Source organism: Sus scrofa, chromosome 3 (genome assembly GCF_000003025.6).
Source record: "Sus scrofa isolate TJ Tabasco breed Duroc chromosome 3, Sscrofa11.1, whole genome shotgun sequence".
Lineage (NCBI taxonomy): Eukaryota > Metazoa > Chordata > Mammalia > Artiodactyla > Suidae > Sus > Sus scrofa.
In genome coordinates this window covers 126,758,640-126,781,465 of record NC_010445.4, presented here as the reverse complement: position 1 = coordinate 126,781,465, position 22,826 = coordinate 126,758,640, and the positions used below count along the sequence as shown (strand labels likewise).

The 22,826-nt window shown below is 43.0% G+C and overlaps 1 protein-coding gene across 1 annotated transcript in view; it reads right to left on the bottom strand.

Moving 5' to 3' along the window:
* The window catches only part of YWHAQ (tyrosine 3-monooxygenase/tryptophan 5-monooxygenase activation protein theta), a 33,990-nt gene continuing 19,845 nt past the window's right edge, over positions 8,682 to 22,826 (bottom strand). The window contains exons 3-6 of the mRNA XM_021087862.1: positions 14,490 to 14,613; positions 10,976 to 11,139; positions 10,158 to 10,253; positions 8,682 to 9,739 (exon numbers count right to left, since the gene is read on the bottom strand). Coding sequence (XP_020943521.1) covers positions 9,680 to 9,739; positions 10,158 to 10,253; positions 10,976 to 11,139; positions 14,490 to 14,613 — 444 coding nt within the window. The 3' untranslated portion in view covers positions 8,682 to 9,679. The remainder of the gene's footprint in view (positions 9,740 to 10,157; positions 10,254 to 10,975; positions 11,140 to 14,489; positions 14,614 to 22,826) is intronic.

Genomic DNA, 22,826 nt, shown 5'->3' with positions numbered 1-22,826 from the left:
CACATGTCTATGTATTAGTTTTCTCTATCTTACCTATGAGGAAACTCACTTATATTTCACTCATATTTAATTTTTGCCTTTAATCAACAATTTCGAAACCAGAGGGATTGATGAATAAGAATGAAAGGAACTTAAATGCTCTGTCTTGCAAGGGGAGTACTGGGCCTCTCGGTTGACTCCGGTGACCCATAGGGCCACTAGTCAGCTCCCAAGGTGTCCCGGCAAGCTCTGGGCCTCCCGGCCACTGCTGATACATCCTGGCTTGCTGCCTCAAGCGTTAGGCCCATCTCCCAACACCCCCCTCCCATGAACGCCCAACACAGACCTCTAAGCTCCTATCTACCAGCCAGATGGCTCCTTCTTACCCAAGACCTTAAGATCGGTGGTAACTCATCCACTCGGCCTCTTCTCCAGTCACGAGGTCTGCTGGCTCAGGATTAGAGGGTAACTGCAGGTTGTTCTCACCTTAACACAAATCCATTATCATAGGCAGAGACTGAGAGGCAGAGTCACCCAGGGCCCCCTGTGCTCTTCTGCAGGTTCAGCCCCATCGATTTCAGTTACGGAAGAGGAAGGGCCTCTTATTCATTCGCTTCAGGTGGGCACAGATGGCAACAGTGAGCTGCTAGATTCAGAATCCTTTTGTCTTTTTACGGCGGCCCCTGTGGCACATGGAATTTCCCAGGCTAGGGCTTGAATCGGAGCTGCAGCTGCCAGCCTACGCCACAGCCACAGCATTGCCAGATCGGAGCCGTACACGTGACCACACCACAGCTTGTGGCCATGCAGGATCCCGAATGCACTGAGAAAGGCCAGGAATTGAACCCACAACCTCATGGAGACTATGCCAGATTCTTAACCTGCTGAGCCACAATGGGAATCTTTTTTGTTTGTTTTCCTCATTTGGCTGTGCTCATGGCACATGGAAGTTCCTGGGCCTGGGATTGATCCGGCTTCAGAGCTGTGACAAGGCAGGGTCCTTAAGCTGCTGAGCCACTAGGGAGCTCCAAGATACAGAATCCTTTGATTGATTTTTACTCTCCTGCTGTGAAAACCACTCATCTTTACTTTGGTCTTAGATGCTCACACTTCTTTAAAGCAGTGGTTTTCTAAGTACCAGGTCCTGCCCTTCAGCATCACCTGGGAACTCGTTAGGCATACCCTTTATACCTATGGGTCCTACCGCAGCCCTACTGCATCAAAAACTTATAAACCCTCCAGGAGAGCACGATGCAAGCTAGAGCTTGAGAATTACGGCCTTGTGGCACCCTCAATCGCTTAGCAGAGTTACCCCTTGGAAAGTCAAGCTGCCTGTCCTCTGGCCTTTTTCTTCTTATTTCAACACTCGGCGCCATCGGAGGATGCGAATTAGAAGCAAGACCACCGCGTAATCGTTTCTTTTTTTTCACGTCGCATTCCCAAGTCACACTGTCATTTTCTTCTTGTGTCCATGTCCTTGAAAATCTAGGGCAATAGGTCTCCTCCAAGTGGGGTCGGTTCTCTTTTCCATGAGACTGGCTTCCCTTTATTCGACCTTTCTGATTCCGAAATTAGGCTGCGGGCGCTGCATAATCACTTAGGCCTGGAAATACTCTCACACGGTGGCTCACAGGCAAGGCAGGTGTCTACCTTTCATAGGTAAGAAAAGGGAGGCTGAGAGATGAGGCCCACAATTCAAAAGGAGTCAAGCTGCAGGTTCTCGGAACCAGTACAGTCCTGGGCTCACATCAGGTACTCAACATATTTAGCAAGTGAGTGAGTGACTGAGTGGGAGGGAGCTGGATCTCTTTCCACTAGGGCATGTCGCCCACGTTTCGCCCTTGTGCCACTAGACAAGCATCTCGCCCTGTTTGTGTTCTAGCGCCAAAGTAGGGGTGTTGCCACGAGTCTCAGAACATAACAGTTTTCAGAAACCTTTCCAGTGACCCCTCCGAGGTTCTAAGTTCCAGAACAGCTCAGAGTACATACCTGTGAAGGAGAGGGCTGCAACGCAGGGCCCCGCCTGAAGACCCCTGGGGCTAGGATGGAAAGAGTACTCATTCCAGGCCGGCAGAAAAAGCCTGGCAGCAGCAGCAGAAAGCGAGGAACAAGTAGCCTGTCTCCCAGGGACCCTAGTTATTCAAACCAGATGGTGCAGAGTGGGGTTCATAAGAGGAGTGGCAGGGATTTTCTCAATAAATGACAACTTCTATTACACACACACACACACACACACACACACACACACACGTGCATGTACACACGCACGCACACCCTCAGTAATGAGGTTAACCTGAGCCTCCTCATTCAGTGGGTTCAGCCCCCCTACATTTCCGTAGTGAAAAGAAAACCAGGCTGCATTCTAAGTTAATTTTTTTTTTTTGTCTTTTTTGCCATTTTTTGGGCCGCTCCTGCAGCATATGGAGGTTCCCAGGTTAGGGGTCCAATTGGAGCTGAAGCCGCTGGCCTACACCACACAGCCACAGCAACTTGGGATCCAAGCGGCGTCTGCGACCTACACCACAGCTCATGGCAACGCCAGATCCTTAACCCACTGAGCGAGGCCAGGGATCGAACCTGCAACCTCATGGTTCCTAGTTAACCACTGATTCCTTAACCACTGAGCCACGACGGGAACTCCTCTAAGTTAAATTTTAATTGGCCTTAAACGAAATGCTTCTGTCTTCAATAATGTCATCTGCTGTCGCAGACAGAAAAAAATGATTTTTGTATACATAGGCAAACTTCTATTAATACCCCCTCCAGGGCATTTCTCCATAGCCTAGGGGACAGTGGGAGCCTAACCTCAGGAGCACAGCTCACGACTGAGGGCAAAGCCAAAGCCCGAGTGAGCGAGAATGCAGCAGCTGGCCACAGCCCAGTGTCTCAAATAAACGAGTTCATAATTCCATTTGTCTAAAGTAGCAAGGACACGCCTAAGTCTTTTGTTCAAATTGCAGTAATTAAACAACTCTTTGGATAAACACTTGGGTAAGAACCTCAAATACTCCTCAAAGCTGTATTCCAGGCCAAATCGGGTAATTTAGGAGCCGAGGCCTATTGTCCTGCCTTTTACCTGGGACTCAACCCAGCTTCAAACCCGCTTAGAAACCGATAGCCCACGAAAGCCTTCATAAGCCTCTTGGCCGGTTGAGGAAATCCTAATTCGGCCATGCTCCTGGGGTTTAAGTGCTTCGGCGATGGTTTTAGGCCAAGGCTGTGACTGCAGAAACTGTGTCTGAGGACAAAGAAAAGATAAAAGAATTAATCCTTACATAATCCTTCACGCCGTGTGGAATAAAAGCATCATTCTCAGAAGAGGGAATCTCCTTTTTTTTTTTTTTTTTTTTCCTGAAGGCCCTTCTGGGACCCCGTGCTCAGCACATTCTGCTGTAGAAAGTGCGGCCATTATCACACTGCCGCCTTGCTGCAAGTGGAGGCCCCAAGAGTGTCACCATTTCAAGAACTCTGGTGCCATTCGCAGCCGTAAAATCATGGACAACTTGCAGTCCTAGGACATAAGTTGCAAAGAAATCTTTAAGACATCACAACCGGAGTTCCCGTCGTGGCGCAGTGGTTAGCGAATCCGACTAGGAACCATGAGGTTGCGGGTTCAATCCCTGCCCTTGCTCGGTGGGTCAAGGTTCCGGCGTTGCCGTGAGCTGTGGTGTAGGTTGCAGACGCGGCTCGGATCCTGCGTTGCTGTGGCTCTGGCGTAGGCCGGTGGCTACAGCTCCGATTCGACCCCTAGCCCGGGAACCTCCATATGGCGCAGGAGCGGCCCAAGTGGCAAAAAGACAAAAAAAAAAAAAAAAAAAAAAAAGACATCACAACCCACTGTTCACATACACTGAAAATAATTTCACCATCACCCTTATTAACATTCCATAGGAGTTCCACTGTGGCTCAGCGGGTTAAGAACCTGATACCCATGAGGATGCAGGTTTGATCCCTGGCCTCGCTCAGGTGGGTTGAAGGATCCGCCACTGCCGTGAGCTGTGGTGTCGATGGTGAATGTGGCTTGGATCCCGTGTTGCTGTGGCTCTGGCGTCGGCCAGCAGCTGCAGCTCCGATTCTACCCCTAGCCTGGGAACTTTCAGATGCTGCAGGTGTGGCCCTAAAAAAAGACAAGCCCTACCTTTCTACTTTTCTATTTAAAAAAGGGGAGGAGGGGGCTGGCTTCCATTATCCACTAATTGGTCCTGATCTAATGTTTAAAACAGCACTAATCTGTCGGTGCTTTAATCTCTTTCCCAAAAAAAGGGCAACACAGCACAGGAGCCAGAGTACCAACTTGAGGTCACACAGGAGGTATGATTGGAATCCTAACACCCCTATTCAGTTATGAGACCCAAGTCCCAGGACATGTCATTAGCTTCTGCGCCTGCTTCCTCCCTCATAGATCAGAAGAAAAACCTACCTCAGGAGCTTTTTGAGGAGTTCCTGTCGTGGCTCAGCAGTTAACAAACCCGACTAGCATCCGTGAGGACGCAGGTTCAATCCCTGGCCTTGCTCCATGGGTTAGGGATTTGGCGTTGCCGTGACCTGTGGTGTAGGTTACAGACACGGCTCGGATCTGGAGTGGCTGTGGCTGTGGTGTAGGCCAGCAGCTGCAGCTCCGATTCCACCCCTAGCCTGGGAACCTCCAGATGCCGAGGAAGCGGCCCTCAAAAGACAAAAAAACAAAACCAAAACCAAAAAACAAGAGCTTAATGAAACTGAGCTGTTCTTGTGGAGATGCTTATAAAATAGGACCCATTAAGCTGAGTAAGTTAGGCTCTTAACAGGCTGGCCCAAGGTCACTAAATCCACGTGCAGCTACAGGTGGGATACTTGCGCCAGAACGCTGACTGATGGTCTTACCACTAAATTGAAGCATTTAACATACAATTAACATTGATTATACAAGAGCCTTCAGTGGGAAACACTTGAAGGCCATATGTGAAATGAAGACCCTAAATTTGACAAATGCTTGGTAATTAACACTATTTCTTTACTTTCTGAAAATCTGGGGAGGGCTCACACCTGTAACGAAAACAAAACTTGCAGAAGTATACATTAAAGACTTCATTTTCCAAATCTGAGTGTCAAGAAGAAATAACTTCAATTAAATTCTTTTCAATTTAGGCAGTGGAGAATTACTGAGAATCCGGAACTATTCTCATCTGGTTTTTCCGGTCTAGTTTCAGGTCAAACATTAGCTGGGACCTTAGGAAAGTCAGCTGATCTTTTTGGACTTGTTTCTATAACCATAGGTGTAGGTCCAGCATGTCCTGATATTCCTTCAGCTGCTTTTAAAGCAGCTGCCCGTGGTTTTCTTCAAGGGCAAAACGGACAGATTACGAGTAAGTAAAAGAGTTTTAAAGAAAAAGAAAACTGGGAGTTCCTTTGTGGCTCAGTGAGTTAAGGATCTGGCATTGTTACTGTAGTGGCTCAGGTCGCTGCCGTCGCACAGATTCAGTCCCTGGCCCAGGAACTTCCACATGTACTTGGCATGGCCAAAAAAGCCCCTAAACAAAACAGGAAGCAAATTTGAATAAACACTTCAGATATGATAGGGAAAAAAAAGATAATTCTATTTCTTTTTTGACTGTGTCTGTAGCATGTGCAAGTTCCCAGGCCAGGAATCGAACTGGCACCACAGCAGTGACAACACCGGGTCCTTAACTGCTGGGCTATCAGGGAACTCCCATTTATTTGTCATGATAAAACAAGCTGAAACAGCCACAGCTGGCAACTTGGTAGGGCATCTCATTTCGAACGACAGGTCTGTCACTTAAGACATGACCTTAGACAAATAACTTCCATTTTTTTCTCTGACCAGGTGTTCTATCAGTCAAGGGGAAGCTTACTCAGCAGGGCAGTTGGAAGGATTAACTATGAATGTGCGTGCCTAGCACACGACCAGGCACCAGGGCGAATTCAATCAATGCGGATTCCCTGTAACTAGAACAGAAGGGCCAGGCCATTTATAGACATGCTCAAGGTGTTTTAATGTTAAACAGAAGACAGTTAAGTCTCCAGCTTTCCTCCTGGGCGTTTATTGCTACTCCCTCCCTTTAAAGCATAAGGTCTGAGGCTTTCGTAAGTGAAACGTGGTCAAGCAGTAAATGGCAAGTCGGCTACAGATTGGATTTCATGACAGTCTGGACTCACGTCTTCCGAAAATATTTTTGCGGCAGGTGGCTTATATTGATACTTAATTGTGATGGCCTCAAAATTCACAGTAATATATATGATATAAATACACGGAAACTCTCCTCTTACAAAACTGATCAAATATACATTATATAAGGGAAGATGATGGATATACGGCAGAGTGAAACATACAACATAATTGCCTTAATCAAGATCCTGTGAAAGCCTTCCTAAGCCATAATGGTGAGGTTAAGGGTTAGTTTTTTTTTTTTTTTTTTTTTTTTTTTTTTTTGTCTTTTGTCTTTTTTTGTCTTTTGTTGTTGTTGTTGTTGTTGTTGCTATTTCTTGGGCCGCTCCCGCGGCATATGGAGGTTCCCAGGCTAGGGGTTGAATCGGAGCTGTAGCCACCGGCCTACACCAGAGCCACAGCAACGCAGGATCCGAGCCGCGTCTGCAACCTACACCACAGCTCACGGCAACGCCGGATCGTTAACCCACTGAGCAAGGGCAGGGATCGAACCCGCGACCTCATGGTTCCTAGTCGGATTCGTTAACCACTGCGCCACGACGGGAACTCCCCTATCTTTTTTTTTTTTTTTTTTTTTTTTTTTTTTTTTTTTTTAAGGGTTAGTTTTAATATATATCAGATGGCACCCTTCTATAATCAGTCCAAATAAAATTAGGCTCATAATAAAAACTGTCACGTTTGTGCCTAAAAAAAGCTTGTATTTTTGAATGTTTGGTTCAACTCAAAAAAGTCTCTTTCAATATAAATGACTAGAATTTGATCTCAAATTAGAACTTTCACACACTTTAAACAAACTTCCCATGATTTCTGTAAAGCCTGCCGATACAGACCTGTGCGCAGGCAGCCTACCAATCGCACCCAAAAAGCGTGCTCTCCTTTCCCAGTCTCAGATCAAGTGATCGAGGCTGAAGGTAGTACGTGCTGAGGAGAATCCCTAAGGCTTCTACTGAGATAATCGTGTTAGAACGCAATCCCCCCTGCCAATTCAGTTACTAAAACCTAAATGACATTTTCTTTCTTTTTATGGCCACACCCGTGGCATATGGAAGTTCCTGGGCCGGGGACCAAATCTGAGCCTCAGCTGTGGCAGCAACACTGGTTCCTTAACCCACTGGCTGGGGGTTGAACCGGTGCTGCCACAGCAATCTGAGCAGCTGCAGTTGAGTTCTTAACCCAGGTGCCACAGTGGGAACTCCCTTAAATGCCATTTTAAAGGGAAAATTTCCACTTAAAATGTTCTAAATACAAGGTAGGTTTAAGTTTAAAATTTCTTAACTACCTCAGAACATGATTCTAAGTTAAAAAGCTCAAATCTGGCTTTAAACACTCACGCCACCTCAAAACTTTACTCACCGCCACCCCCCGCCAGGAAAGTTGTCCTTTGCTACCGAGTTCTTAACAGTTTTTTTGTAAATATCCTCTAGATCTAGTGTGAGGAGGCCCCCAAATCAGAGTCAAAAGGAGGTATGACAGGCTGGGCCCCTTTTTATTTGCTTTTTAGGGCTGCACCCATGACATATGACAGATTCCAGGCTAGGGGCTGAATCAGAGCTACAGCTGCAGGTCTATACCACAGCCACACCAGATCCTTAACCCACTGAGTGGGGCCAGGGATTGAACCTGTGTCCTCATAGACACTAGTCGGGTTCGTTACCGCTGAGCCGCAATGGCAACTCTGGGCCCCCTTTTAAAGATGCTGAGGCTCTCCTAAAGCAAGGAGCTAATTTGGGACCAATCTGCTCTTTAAGAAGGAAAGCTACTTTCATAACTCGCCCAAGTAGGGTAGTAATTACTTTATTCAGTCCTTAAAACTTTACTGTGAAGACTGATCATTTTTCTAATTCACGTGTTCTTCCCATGTTTACTGGTGTAAACAGCAGTCTTGCTGATTTAGGTTTAAAGAAAGCAGTGTCTTGCTGATTTAGGTGTTGCAGGACCAAGGTCCTATTAGTCTCATTAAAATAGATAATTTCTGCAAGCTCCATGAATCCTGTCTTTTCATTTCCGCTTGGAAAACAACTGCAAATGAAACCTTATTTCACAGTCACCGTTTCGGAGGAAAAAGAATAATTCTACCCAGCTTAGTTTTTCAGATTTTTTGAATTTAAAAAACAAAATTATTTGGAACTCGCCAGTGGTACAGCCGGAAGTTGACAAAGAGAATTACTTGAAGACTAAACAAGGTACTCCTGAACTCGGACGTTCGGTGGGTCTAACACCTGCCAAAGCATTCGTAGTCGCGTAATTTTAACTGAGTTTCTAGTTTTAAAACGTCTGCTTTATTCCATGTAACAATTAACGACCATACTATGATTTACATCTGAAGAGATGGTCCATAAAATTGCTCTACGGTAAAACACTAACTCTTACAAAATGTAGTCAGTTTGACACCTGTCCAGACATCCCTAGCCAGGTGGATCACGATGCAGATAAATGGGTATCACTACTCCGCATCAAAGGAGGTATCAAGAGACTTCAGAAAGTAGTAAATTCGCCTGTTCCTTAAAATGAGGATGCAACTGTGACAAAGCCATAGTAAATGGTTTATAAAATGTAATTTTATTTTATGTTACTCTGCTGTTACATAGGGCATAACATTTTCACAAGGCTTTTTTTGGGACTACAGTCAATGATTAGCAACATACAATAGTGGTCCAACTCTCTAAATAACAATCACTAGACAAACTGGACACCCTCTCCCATGTGCACAAACCTGCATGGAAAAGTACTAAAGTTTTAGACTTGACGTGTGGACTTCACTTTCCCTCTCTAGTGTATTAAGAAATGACATGCACTTTAATTCGCCAAAAGCAATGCTTGTACTCTGGCAGCAACATGCTACTTCTATGACATAGTAAAGTGAATACCAGAACTACAAAGGCAGGAGGTGTAAGTGAATTTTTATTGGGAAGGAAGGTTGTCAACTTAAACAGCAGCAAATGAAGAGTGAATAAGGAAACTCCCTGTTGTCACAGATACACAAAACCTCCGTCATATACGATACAGGAGGCATCTTAATTTGCGACCCCCCAGCCCCCAAATGTCAAATGCTTTTCCATTCAATCTAATACTTCTGGATTCCTACCAAAAAGGAATACATGAAGAGCCTGGGAGAGGAAGAGTAAGGGCGGGAATGTAGAAATTAAGAAGTTATGTAGAACATCCTTTAAATTGTAATTAACTACATTTTCATATCTTCACAGTAATACAAAACACAGTCCCTTGCAGAGCTGGTTCAGATTACTTAAATACCAGATACATTTTAGTCCTCTACATAAGTGTTGGGCAGGTACTTATGTTTATACGAAATGAAGCTATTAATACTTTTCTACAGCAGTAACTGCACACCAGGAAGGCCAAGACAAATACAAATCAAGGGATGGCGTTTTCCCAAAGCCGCAGTGTGAAAAGACTATCCACAGTTGATTCCATACACAGGACTGGGGTTCTCTGCTAGAGGGAAGCCGGACGGCGGAGGAATGGAGGCGAGTACAAAGGCTTCTTGAGGGAAGGAGGACACCGCCCTGGATGCGCTTAGTTTTCTGCCCCTTCTGCTGCATCACATTCTTCTCCTGCACTGTCTGATGTCCACAACTAGAAAAAAAACCCGTATTCAGTTACTGTTGCTAGACTAGATGATTCTTCCCAGTCTGATGATTACATCAAAACGTAGTTCTGAGATCAGTAACTTATTCAAGCAAGAGAGATTATGCCCTGATACCATCAACTCCTCCCGCAGAGTCTCCTCAGACCGTGCACTGCGCACTGACAAGGAAGGAAGAAGCCTGTGAGGTTGAATCTGACTTCCTAGCAGTTATGAGATCATGGTTTTTCAAAAAAAAAAAAGGAGTGAAACAGAACAGAAATGAGACTTTTTTTTAATTTAATATATTCATTTCCTAAGAGCAAGTGCAGCTTTGATATAACTGCCCCAAAAGATACGGAGCCTGAATAAAACAGAAATAGTTTTGTTCCTGAAAAGGAAATAAAATTGGAAGAAGGAAAAACTCACTGTGAGGTTGTCTCTAAGCAACTGCATGATGAGGGTGCTGTCTTTGTATGAGTCTTCGTTCAGTGTGTCGAGCTCTGCAATGGCCTCATCAAATGCCTGACAAACAGTCACACCCACGGTAAGTAACTATTATCATGACCCAAACTGGTTACCATCACACCTCATTTTCATAAATTAGACGAACATTCACTTTATGTTCCATTATCCATTAAAAACAAAACTCAATGAAATCATTTCCTCAGATTCTCAGCTTAAGAACTTTTTTTTTTGGTCTTTTTTGCCATTTCTTGGGCTGCTCCCGCGGCATATGGAGGTTCCCAGGCTAGGGGTCCAATCAGAGCTGTAGCCGCCAGCCTACGCCAGAGCCACAGCAACGCGGGATCCGAGCCACATCTGCAACCTACACCACAGCTCAGGGCAACGCCGGATCGTTAACCCACTGAGCAAGGGCAGGGATTGAACCCACAACCTCATGGTTCCTAGTCGGATTCGTTAACCACTGCGCCATGACGGGAACTCCTCAGCCTAAGAACTTTTGAGTATGACTTGAAACTTATAAAAACCCGGCAGGCATTATCTTCCAGTCCTTTCCATTTCTTTCACACTCTTCCGAATACTCTAACCTACATGCCCTTTAGACAGATCTTATTACTCTAAACCAGAGCCGGGAGAGTAAGGGCCTGCGAAGCGCAGTGGCGGGCGGGGGGGTGTGATGCTAAGAAAAGGAAGGGTTATCCAAATAAATGCAGTAGAAACAACTGGAAAGCAACAAGCTGCTCTCCAATCACCTAGAGGCCGTTTCCGCGTGCAGAGCTTACCGTTTTGGCCAGTGTGCAGGCAAGTTCTGGATTATTGAGGATCTCATAGTAAAATACAGAGAAGTTAAGAGCCAGCCCCAGGCGGATGGGGTGTGTGGGTTGCATCTCTTTCTTGCTTATATCAAAAGCCTCTTGGTAAGCTCCCTGGGAATTATCTATCGTTTCTGTGAAGGAAAAAACAAAATAAAAAACATGATACTGAAAATACCCACCTGGTATTCAGCAATACCTTTAACATAGGCTGCTAGCTCAGTAGAACCAGATTTTTCTCTGTAGCCTTCTTTTATTTATTTTTTGGTTTTTAGGGCTGCACCTGCAGCATATGGAAGTGCCCAGGTGAGGGGCTGAATTGGCCCACATCACTGCCACAGCAACGTGGGATCAGAGGCACCTCTGCGACCTACACAACTCACAGCAAGGCCAGATCCTTAACCCACTGAGCCAGGCCAGGGATTGAATCTGAAACCTCATGGTTACTAGTCAGATTCGTTTCTGCTGCACCACAATGGGAACTCCTCTGCAGTCTTCTTTTAAAACCATAGCGGCAAGCCAAAAACATTACTTTGTACCAGGTTTTTAAAAAACTAGTTTATAATGTTGCTTGCTTATAATCAGCTTAAAAAAAAAACCTCATGTAATAATACAACAGATTTTTCCATTTCTGGGACTAAAACAATTTTCTTCCACGTCTTTTGATTAAAAATAATTTGGTACACACACATCAATAATAACTCAATAAAGTTCGGAAAAAAGCTAGCTATAATGTTCCATCCTGAAATAATGGAAACATTTTACAAAGATCACCACCAAAATCTCTATTTTTGTGATTTACCTGTAGAAACACCACCTACCCTTGGTATCAAGGTGTATTATGTGAAAGGCAATATAAAAGCACCCAGAGATAGATCCAAATCTGCTCTGACCAGAGTTTAATTACTGGCCTAATGTTACCTTCCTGAAAAAAACGTCCAGGAAGCACTACCCACACTAATCTGATTAAACCATGTTTTGCAAAGGGCAGGTGTTCTGAATGAGGCCTTTGGTCCCACTACAGCTTGAAAAAAGACGGACCTAACAGAAATTAAGCTGTTCCTTCACAGCCAGCACGTGTGCATTTTCCTTGCTCTGAAATGGCGCATTTACTGAGGTAATCACAGCTGGCACAGCCCTCGCCTACTAAGGAGCTCTTGCTCCCTGGCACAGAAGGAAGCGCTACAATGAGTACGAATGGCGTCTCAGCTTGTAGGTAGTAAAAAATACCAGACTACCAGAGTAGTCTATGCACAGGACTAGAAGAGGCCGAGTCAGAAATGGTTAGATCGGATGAACGCGTGGCTATGGCTCAACCTCTCGATCCCTTCGGCTGGCTGACATTTAAGCGTTTAGTTCTGTGCAAACACTAATCATGTCCAGGTCTGCTTATCTTTATAGCAACAGAAATTACATATGAATAACAACAGTACACAGACTGTGTTACAGTGAGGCACAAGAGTTTTCCTTTATGTGCTCAAATACACTGCTTTTGGGGTGGTAGAACTGTCTCACTTTTAGTTAGCGTCTCTCTATGGAGCAGAGAGGAGAGGAGGCCGTAATGTGTGTGGGTACATGCCCTTTTGGGATGGGGCAAAATGAAGAAAATAATGAACTTCTGGGAAAAAAATGAGTTAAGCGGAACTTCTATAGCTTGATGAACACACACAGAATTTAACAGGATGGCATGCCCAGCTGTCATTACTCCAGGAGACTGAGTTCACTGCTAATAAGTTTACCTTGACCTTTTTATAATCACGTTAGGTAACTTGGTCATTCTTTGCCCCATATCTATGTTTTCTATGATAAATTATATACCAGTAATACTACTCTCATCTTACCTCTCTTTTTCAGAAATCTGGTTATCTATAATAAGCAGTCAATGTTATGATCCTTCAAGATGGGTAGTAGCTAATGAATTAATATGTCAAGCAGAAAAAGTACAACATCCTATTTCTCTAGCCTACATGTAATTTCCAGTTACCTTAAGTTTCCAGATATAAGATGCTAAAGACCATGTGACATCCAAAGCATATGCAAAGAACTCTGGGGCTAAAAATATGATGAACCAAATTTTAAAGGCTAAAGAGTAATAAGCCTGGGGTTTTCCCTACTGGGACACAGCAACAGCCATTTATTCACATGTTGTCTATACTCGCCTTTCCACGACGAAAGCAGAGCTGAGTGGCTGCTGACAGAGACTACATGGCCTATGAACCCTGAGATATGCACCATCTGGCTCTTGATAGAAAATGTCTGTCACCTTGGGAGCGAGCTCGAGAAACAGGACATTCTCAGTATCAAGAAGGCCCCCTGTCCCCGCCCCCAGTTTCGACACCCTTCCCAAGCCCTTTCCTGATTTCTAACGCCACAGACTAACTGGGCCTGAACGTGTGCCACGGCAGTGACAACGCCAGATCGCAGCCTGCCGACTGAGCCATCAGGGAACTCCTTATTCAACACCGGATTGCTGAGATCTGTCCACACGGCTACAGGCAGTGGAAACGCCTCTTCACTTCTGTACGGTACACCTAGAATGTGTTCCTGAAGCAAAATTATGACACAGGCAGATGTGCTTTGATCCCCACCTCATCCCTCCTTTAGTCCCATGGGGGCTTTTTTCACTTCCCCTCCCAGATACTCTCCATTTTGCTTCCCTCCACCCACCAACCCCTCATTCCTCTCCTACATCAGGAAATGTACCTCTAAGCACAGCTAAGGGTTAATGCACCAGAAGGTTGTAAAGCTTCGAAGCCTCTGTCAAGCCTGAGTACAAAAAAGGGGCAAATTTACTTGTGGATAGGCAGGCATCACTGTGCCAGGGGACGGATGCCGGGATCCTCAAAACAGGACCCGACCACTATCTGTCCGTCCATCCGATTGGTGATACCCATGTGAATTGTTTCGAGGTTTGTGTTCTTACAAATAACACTGCTATGAATATTTTTGTACATGTGTTTTGTTTAATATTTGTACATACTTCTTTTGGGAATTTATGAAGGAGTGGGGTCTCCTGATGATGCCTCTGGAGTTGCCATCATAATGTATGCATTTGTGGATCTGTGATAGACATTTGCTTTTTTTTTTTTTTCCTCCTTTTCAGGGCCACACTTGTGGCATATGCAAGTTCCCAGGCTAGGAGCTGAATTGGAGCTACAGCTGCCGGCCTACACCACAGTCACAGCAATGCCAGATTCTTAATCCACTGAGTGAGGCCAGGGATCAAACATGTATCCTCATGGATCCTAGTCGGGCTCGTTAACTGCTGAGCAACGAAGGGAATGCCCAATACTTGCATGTTTTTTTAAATAATATTTAATAAACTTTATCAGGTTATAATCAGTTTATGAGTTTAATTTTTCAAAAAGGGCGCATAATGTAAACTCATGACTGTTTTCATTTTTGAGAATGTAAGGCAACAGTATGAATTTATCCCGCTCTCCTTTTATTTCTTAGCTGTACCCATAAAACCAAGCGCACTTACGTTTCCGATCATCACCGCAAGCAACCTCAGCAAGGTACCGGAAGTAATCTCCCTTCATTTTCAGGTAGAAGACCTTACTCTCTGGATTAGTTGCATTGGCTATTAAATACTTATCCAACAATTCCTGAAAGAAATAAGTTAAAACATTAGGCACTAATAAAAGTAACTACCAGTCACTCCACACCGTGCCACCCTGGACTGAAAGCATGGGCTAGAGAGCAGGGGCCAGGTGGCTGCCATTAGTTGAATGGCTTGGCTCACAGTGAGTGATAATTTCTAACGGTAAAGCTAGATGACATCAACAATCATAATTAGAAAGAGCCTGTCAGTTCGTTCATCCATTCATTCAAAGAGGCACTTGCTAGGTGCCAGGCACTGCATGTGACCAGAGGGGAAATAAAGAGAAGGTTCCTGCCCTCAAAGAGCTCACAGTCTAGTACGGAAAAAGGTAAGTACACTATGACCAGTACACAGGGCATAAAAGACACATGAACAGGGGGCTATGGAAGCACAGGGGACGACTATCTGGCTCTGCTGGAGGGGCCACTGCTAGGACAAGCTTCCCCGGGGAAGGGATGTGTCGAGAAGTAACAGAAGGAACACAACAGTGAGAAAACAAGCATGTGCAATCACTTCAGGGAGGGAAACAAAATGTTTAAGCCATCAAGTTTGAACAGTATAAGCAGAGCAAGGAAGTCGTCACGGCCCAGGGCGGGGCTGCTCAGCATCCTCTGCCAACCAGTGCCCATCCAGAACCAGGGCGAGTAAGGGGATCCGAGTAAGTGATCTACAAACTTAGCGGGCAATCTGACAGTTACGGCTACTGAATGGAATTATTTTTAAAATCATTTTTGAAAACTGGGTTAGTATTTAAGTATATCTTTTATTTCCCATTTCATACAAAGAAAACTTCGGCTTGATCCAATGAGCCAGCACTTCCCAAACTGAGGTATTTGTACAAGGTGTGCCTGAGAGTGTTAAAAAGTCACAAAAGACAAATATGAGAGGTACTTTCTTGGACTATCAATTTTACTTGATGCTAAGTAATTTAAAAATCTTTCTGTAACAAAAAATATAGAGTAGAATGAAGTTCTCAAAGAAATTTTAAGGTATTAAAACCTATACCTCATAGGTTTGTTTTGGGAGTAAAATCAATAAATAGATACTGGAGAAGTAAAAGATGATTTAGAAGATGTACCTGAGGGAGTTCCCGTCGTGGTGCAGTGGTTAACGAATCCGACTAGGAACCAACCATGTTTCGGGTTGGATTCCTGGCCTCACTCAGTGGGTTAAGGATCTGGCGTTGCCATGAGCTGTGGTGTAGGTCGCAGACGCGGCTCGGATCCTGCATTGCTGTGGCTGTGGTGTAGGCCAGTGGCTACAGCTCCAATTAGACCCCTAGCCTGGGAACCTCCATATGCCGCGGGAGCGGCCCAAGAAATGGCAAAAAGACAAAGAAAAAAAAAGAAAAAAAGACGTAGTTTGAACTCAAGAACTTGTTGTTTTTCTGAATAAAGAGCCTAAACAATTTGGAATGATTATATGCATGTTATTTTAAAGGAAATAAACAGAAAAACATTTTAAATCTTTAAATTTATTGAAAAACATGTTTAGGTTAAAAAAAATTTTGTGAGGGTCTGAAATTCAGGGTAAGTTAAACTTAGTATTATAGGAAAACTACCTAATGAGTCTCTGGCATGTATACATTATAAAAGCGGCAAGTATCAAAAGTGTGGCTTAAATCTGGAAAGCTGCTGGGCCAAGAGTCAAGCAAGAGATGGGCCACACCTAAACACAACTAAAAAGAAATGCTGCTTCTGCACCACCACACTCTTAAATGGGGAGAGAAGCAAAGGATTGTGTAAGGATTTCTTCTGCTCAACACCACCAGCACAACTGTAACAGTTATTAAAATGAGCTTAAGAAAAACTCCTTCCCAGAATCTTACAAAATCCTATTACCGAGTAACTTTTTCCTCTAATACCATTTTTAAATACTGTGGATGACTTTCAATTTTAAAACTATTTTTATGGAACACATGAATTTGGGGTTTCTGGGCAGAAGGTAGGGTGGGGAGGCGGGCAATGGTGAGAAAGCCACAAAAAAGTTCACTAGCTTCAAAGTCTCAACCTGACTCAGTCATTTTTACTAAAAGAAAAAAAAAAAAAAAAAAAAAATCAGATTCTGAGAAGCGGTATCCAATACTGAAAGCACAGTATTTATGCTGTGGGAACCAACACCTCCGCTTGTATCCAAACTGAGGAACTGCCATGTAAAATGAAGGGCCTCTCGCTTTTCTTTTTCACTCAAGTGAGTCAGTCACTTCAGACGAGATCCCACAGAGGAGCTCCAAAACGGCGCCAGCCCTGCTCAAGACAGTATTTATAGTTAAAAAAAAAAAAAAAAAAAAAAAAAAAAAAGCTTACTTGCAAACTTCAAAACCTAATACTTTGCGACTAAATGTGGCAGAGATGTGGTAGCAGGGCTGAGAAGTCTAACGAGACCAAGGATCTGGGGCCAGAGAGAAATGGGATCTAGCTCTCGGCCCTGGGGCACTTGAGCCAGACGTGGGAATGCTCCCGAGGGCTGCTGGCTCCCTGGCCTCCCAAGGACTCCGAAAGCAGCGAGACAGCTTCTGCATCAGTGACTACACAGCCACTTCCAGGCTAACTGCAAAGCTTTCCCTTCTGAAATTATCAAGGTTGATTACTAGTTTGCATATAGCCATTACGTACGATTTACAGTGTTGGCTTTTATAAAGTGACTTGTGCATTACTTCCATCCTGGAGTTTCAGCCAGGTAGCATGGTTCTTTGTCAGATGCCACTAGCTCTCTGTGAAGGAAACAACAGGTACAGAATAATTCTGTTTTTCCATCAAGAAGTGATGTATATTTTAGCCCAATTAAAAGACAATGGATTCTGCTTCATGTCTTACCCAAATGGTCATAGACGTGTTAGTTAGCAACTACTAATAACACACAGAATGAAGTGTGTTTATATACTTAAGGTATATAGCCCAGGTGTACACTTTTTTTGTTAAAAATTAAATTACTAAAAAGACAATACAGATCAGAGAATAAAAACCAAAATGACAAGTGGCTCTCTTGATTAAGAACAATCTTTCTGGATAAGGTCATTCGTAAGAAGTCAGGAGAGAGGAAGGGAATCAATTTTAAACATTTATGCAGTTCAGAGTTCCTCCACAAAGCAGAAGACCCCCTTTGTAACTCTTCAGTTACCAAATTTTATGGTCCTGGGAGGCCTGAAGAGCTAAGACTGGGGGTCCCTCCAGTGCTGAGTGTTAACTGATTGAGAGGCAAGAAGTGCATTTCTTTTAGAAAATCTGAGATCTGCGGAGAGGTCGGTGTGCTTACTACCCCAAACCACAAATGGACTAGTAACAGAACATTCTAGACCAAAGAAACTTAAACACAAGCAGAGTCAGAGGAAAAAATATAAGTATAGGATGAAAATAACAATAAAAAGGATTATATCGTAAAAACTGTAAAGAACTATAAAAAAAAGGAAATCAAGTAAGTGATATAAACTTGGTATAGTAACTATTCCTCCCTCAACCTCACAATCCTAGAGAAAAGATTAGGAAAAATGAACAAAACTCCAATACTAATTCTAACTCTAGGAATGAATTATTTTTGCATACAATAATCCTACCACCAATTCAGTAGCTTCTCCAAAACAATTCATTTGGTTTCAGTGGTAATAGTCCAAGGTATTCAACAAACTAATACCTTAATCTGCTGAGCCGCCAGGGAACTCCTATAGGAAAAGTGACTGGTTTTACAAAAATAAGCTGCTCTTGTGTCTCATTATATAGCTTATTCTTTATATACCAAATTGATTTTTTTTTAAAAGAGGGCAGGTAACTGATGAAGAGCCTTAATATACAAACAAAATAATCAACAAGAAGTAATTTAGTTTCCTCTCTATCGGCTTGTTGAAATTCATTAAATAAAACACCATTAACATGTTCAACCTCCAACTTTAGGACACATGTTCTCTGTGTGTGTGTGTGTGTGTGTGTGTGTGTGTGTGTATTATATACATATTTTTGGCTGTACCTGCAGCATATAGAGGTTCCTGGGCCAGGGACTGAATCCGAGCCACAGCTGCGCAATGCTGGATCCTTAACCCACTGCCCCACAATGAGAACTCCACTCTATATTTTTATCAGTTTAATCATTTAGCAGATATTCCCATAAAAGGTTACACTATTCATTCACCAAATATTTTAAGTGTTTTATATGTGCCAAGCCTATTTTAAGATCTCTGTATTGGAGCTTCCATCCTGGCTCAGCAGTAATGAACTAGTATCTACGAGGATGCGGGTTCCATCCCTGGCACCGTTCAGTGGGTTAAGGAGCCGATGTTGCCGTGAACTGTGGTGTAGGTCACAGACGCGGCTTGGATGCTGAGTTGGCTGTGGTTTAGGCCAGCAGCTGTAGCTCCGATTTGACCCCTAGCCTGGGAACTTCCATATGACGCGGGTGTGGCTGTAAAAAGAAAAGGGAAAACAAACTCTGTCTTATTTACATAAAGAAAACCATTGTGCTAATTTTACAAATGAACAAAATCACACAGGAATCAAACTTATACAAAATCATTTAATTAATTAAATGGGGCCAAGAATCTGAAACCCAAGGTAGCCTTTCTAAGTAATACCATATAAATTAATGAAGCATATCTAAGAGAGATGAGTTTTGGCCTTAAGTTATTTTATTAGTAAAACAAACAACAAAACTATTCAACAAATGGAATCTAGTGTTAAGAGCAAATTTTTCTAAAATCCCAACTTCATGTATCATATACAGGTCAAAGAACCACTGACACAATACACGGGAAGAATAAAGTCTCTAGATAATAACAGTCTCTTAACTAAGTTGTAACTCCAAGAGACTGAAATCAAAGCAAAATTCAGTATTTAAGAATGAAGTAATATTTCATCCAAAAAATTATACACACCCAACCGCCCTGATGTGGGGCAGGCTGAGAGATTGAACACTTAGATTGAAGACCTTACAGAGGCTGCCTGTGATAGGTTGGAATTACAGGATGGGTTCAAGAGAGAGGAAGAGAAGGGACAAGGTAACTGGGTTACTTCAAAATGTATGACTTTAGAAAGCAGAATACCATTTGTGAAAGTGACTTTTGTTCTTAGCTCTATGATCCTGTGGCAAATCACAACTTCTCAAATCTCTTTCTGTAACTATACAAGGAAAGTGTCTACGATCTAAAAGCATTCTAGGAGTTCCCGTCATGGCGCAGTGGAAACGAATCCGACTAGAAAACATAAGGTTGCGGGTTTGATCCCTGGCCTCGCTCAGTGGGTTAAGGATCTGGCGTTGCCGTGAGCTGTGGGGTAGGTCACAGATGCAGCTCGGATCTGGTGTTGCTGTGGCTGTGGTGTAGGCTGGCAGTTGTAGCTCCAATTCAGCTCCTAGCCTGGGAACTTCCATATGCCGTGGATGCGGCCCTAAAAAGACAAAAGACAAAAAAACTAAAAACTATAAAAGCATTCTATTCTCAGAAATTATCATGCTATTCTATCGGTTAGGGTTAAATCCCCTAAAGGATTTGTACCTTAACCAAGGAGGCAATGAATCATGTGTGATATGATCCAAATTGATCAGATATCACATCATGAATTCACCTATGGAAGTATTTCCTACCCTTAATAAAGTGGATTCCTTGAACAGTTAAGTGTCCATTACTTAAAAATGTTAACTGATTTAGAACTGTTAAGCCTTAGAATCCGAGAATGTTGAATCCTGAACCCCTGCTCTGGTGCCCATTTAAAAAACGAACTCAGGGGAGTTCCTGCTGTGGCACAGCAGGCTAAGGATCAGGCGTTGTCTTGGCAGCAGCACAGGTTTGATCCCCAGCTTGGGGCAGTGGGTTAAGGATCTGGTGTTGTTGCAGCTACAGCACAGGTTGCAGCTGTGACTCAGATTCAATCCCTGGCCTGGGAACTTCCATATGCCACGGGTGTGGCCAAAATAAAAACAAAAAAGAACTAAGGAATAAAGTAAAATTTTTCAGAAAGATAGAGGTCAATGTTCAATGTGACCGATCCCAGAGGCTGTGTGATCTCACTGACATCACATGGCAGATGAAGTCAGAGCTCAAACCCAAGTCACAAAGCCTACTCAGATCCTTCCTTTCATCTCAAGGATAAACCTTTGCACGCAGGACAATATCAAACCCTCAACCTCTACCAACAAACAAATATTTTAAGAGTGACGTCTGCCCTGGTTTGCCCAGGAGAGCCCCCGTTTGAGCCTCTGTCCCAGGATAATTATTCATGCCATCTCTTTCATTCTTAGAAGTCGATCGCTTGAGGAGACACACACTCATCCTGCAGATAAGGCATCAATCCTAAATCAGTTTTATTTCCAAATAGGAAATTAAAAATAGGAATTAAACTTCTTCCTCTAACATTTAATGTTCATTCAAAAGGTGCAAAAAAATTTTCAGACAATTGTAAATATTAACCTCATTAATGCCAAAAAAGAAATCAAAGCACCTTTAGTGACCAACAACACTGAACTTTTAGAGCTTTTCCTTTGTAATACCTTTGCTGCCCCTTCTCGTAACTAGTATTTTATATCTCCTTAATTCTCCGAAAGTGAAATTATCTACACACAATTTAAAAAATACATTAATGTCCTAACCAAGATATGAAGGAGAAGTAAAACAAATCTGTAGTAAAACGGTATGTACTTCAGTACGTACACGTTCATGAATAAAGTTTAAAACATGATGTAGTGAGACATTTGCCTCTAAGAATCACCATGAATGCAAGAACCTTCAAACATAGACGTGCAGTCTGTTCAAGTATCATGAAAGGCCAAACCAGCCAAGTTACAAACAAAACAAAGTACAATCTTTTCTTGATTTTTACATGGCAGTTGCATTCCTGGCTAATGGTGTATGCTTTAAAATCGTGAGGAAATAATAAAACTTTGCGTTGAAACATAAATCAAAATTAGGTTTTGGCTCAGATAGTTAAGATACGGCTGACCTCCGTCCATTCACTGCCAGTGATGCCCTCCCCACACCTGTTCAGAAACAGCGGGCAGGTCAAAGGTATGTGTGAACGTCCTGTGGGAGAGCTAAAAAGGAAATAGCTGTTTTCTTAAAAAACCAAAGGGTTTTTTTCTTTTTGGTCACCCCACAGCATATGGAGTTCCTGGGGGCAGGGATCATATGTTAATTTTGTCTATAAAATAATCAACATATTCTCTAGTTTTAATAATCTGTGCTAATTCTAAGGTACTAAATCAAAGGAGCAACCTGTTAGGCAGATCAACTTCTAGAAAAAATGTTTAACGTTTTTCATTCACAAAATTCTGATATGGTTAAACATTGAGCAGAGTGCCTACACCACACAGTGAGACTCGTTACGTGTCAAATCAACACCAGCCACGACACGGCAACAGGCTGAAATAGACACAACAGCGACCCAGTGTCACCCGTGGTACTTACTGTCTCAAAAACGGCAGACGGCTTTTCTTCAATTATTTGTTTTTCTAATTATTTTTTATCAAAGTAATAATATACAATAGTTAACTAACTACCACTCCAAAATTTCTAGAAAATAAAGTCTCCCCACTCTATTCTGTTTCATTCCTTCAGCAATTTTTTAAAAATTATTATCTCATAGTGATAGAAGCTGAATTCACCCTCACAGGAGTCTTCTTCCCTTACTCCCATCTTCTGTTCATATGCAATGACTCTGCTTTCCATTAAAATAACAAGTAATACATGTCCATTGCTTAAAATTCGAAAGTGAAAAATGAAGTTTCCCTCCCTTCCTTGGATTGAGATAATCAATTCCTCCCTTCCCTAAGGCAGCCATCGTTGCCAGTTTCTTGTACAATCTTCCAGGTACTTTATAGATTTAAAACCCATGCATGTGCCCCCACCCCAAGTTAGCGTCCCACACGCACTATCCCACACTTTGCTTGTGTCACATAATCAGCCCTCTGAGACCACCCTGTGTTCATATGTTTAGAACTGCCTCACTCGATGGAACACTGCCCAGTATTATGTGTGCCCACTGAATGGGCATACAATAATTAGTCAGGCTCTTCTGATGAACATTAATCTGCTTCAGATCTTTTCATATTTTCAACAATGTACTAAATGTACACTTGATCCTTAAAGGACAGTTGTTTACATGTCCACCTTTGAGGCAATTTCAACTTATGTTTCCACTAGCAACCATGGGTATTCTAATTTCTCAACATCCTTTTGAACCCAGCATATCACCGAACATTTAAAATTTTTTTCCTCATCTAAAAAGGGAAAATATTTTA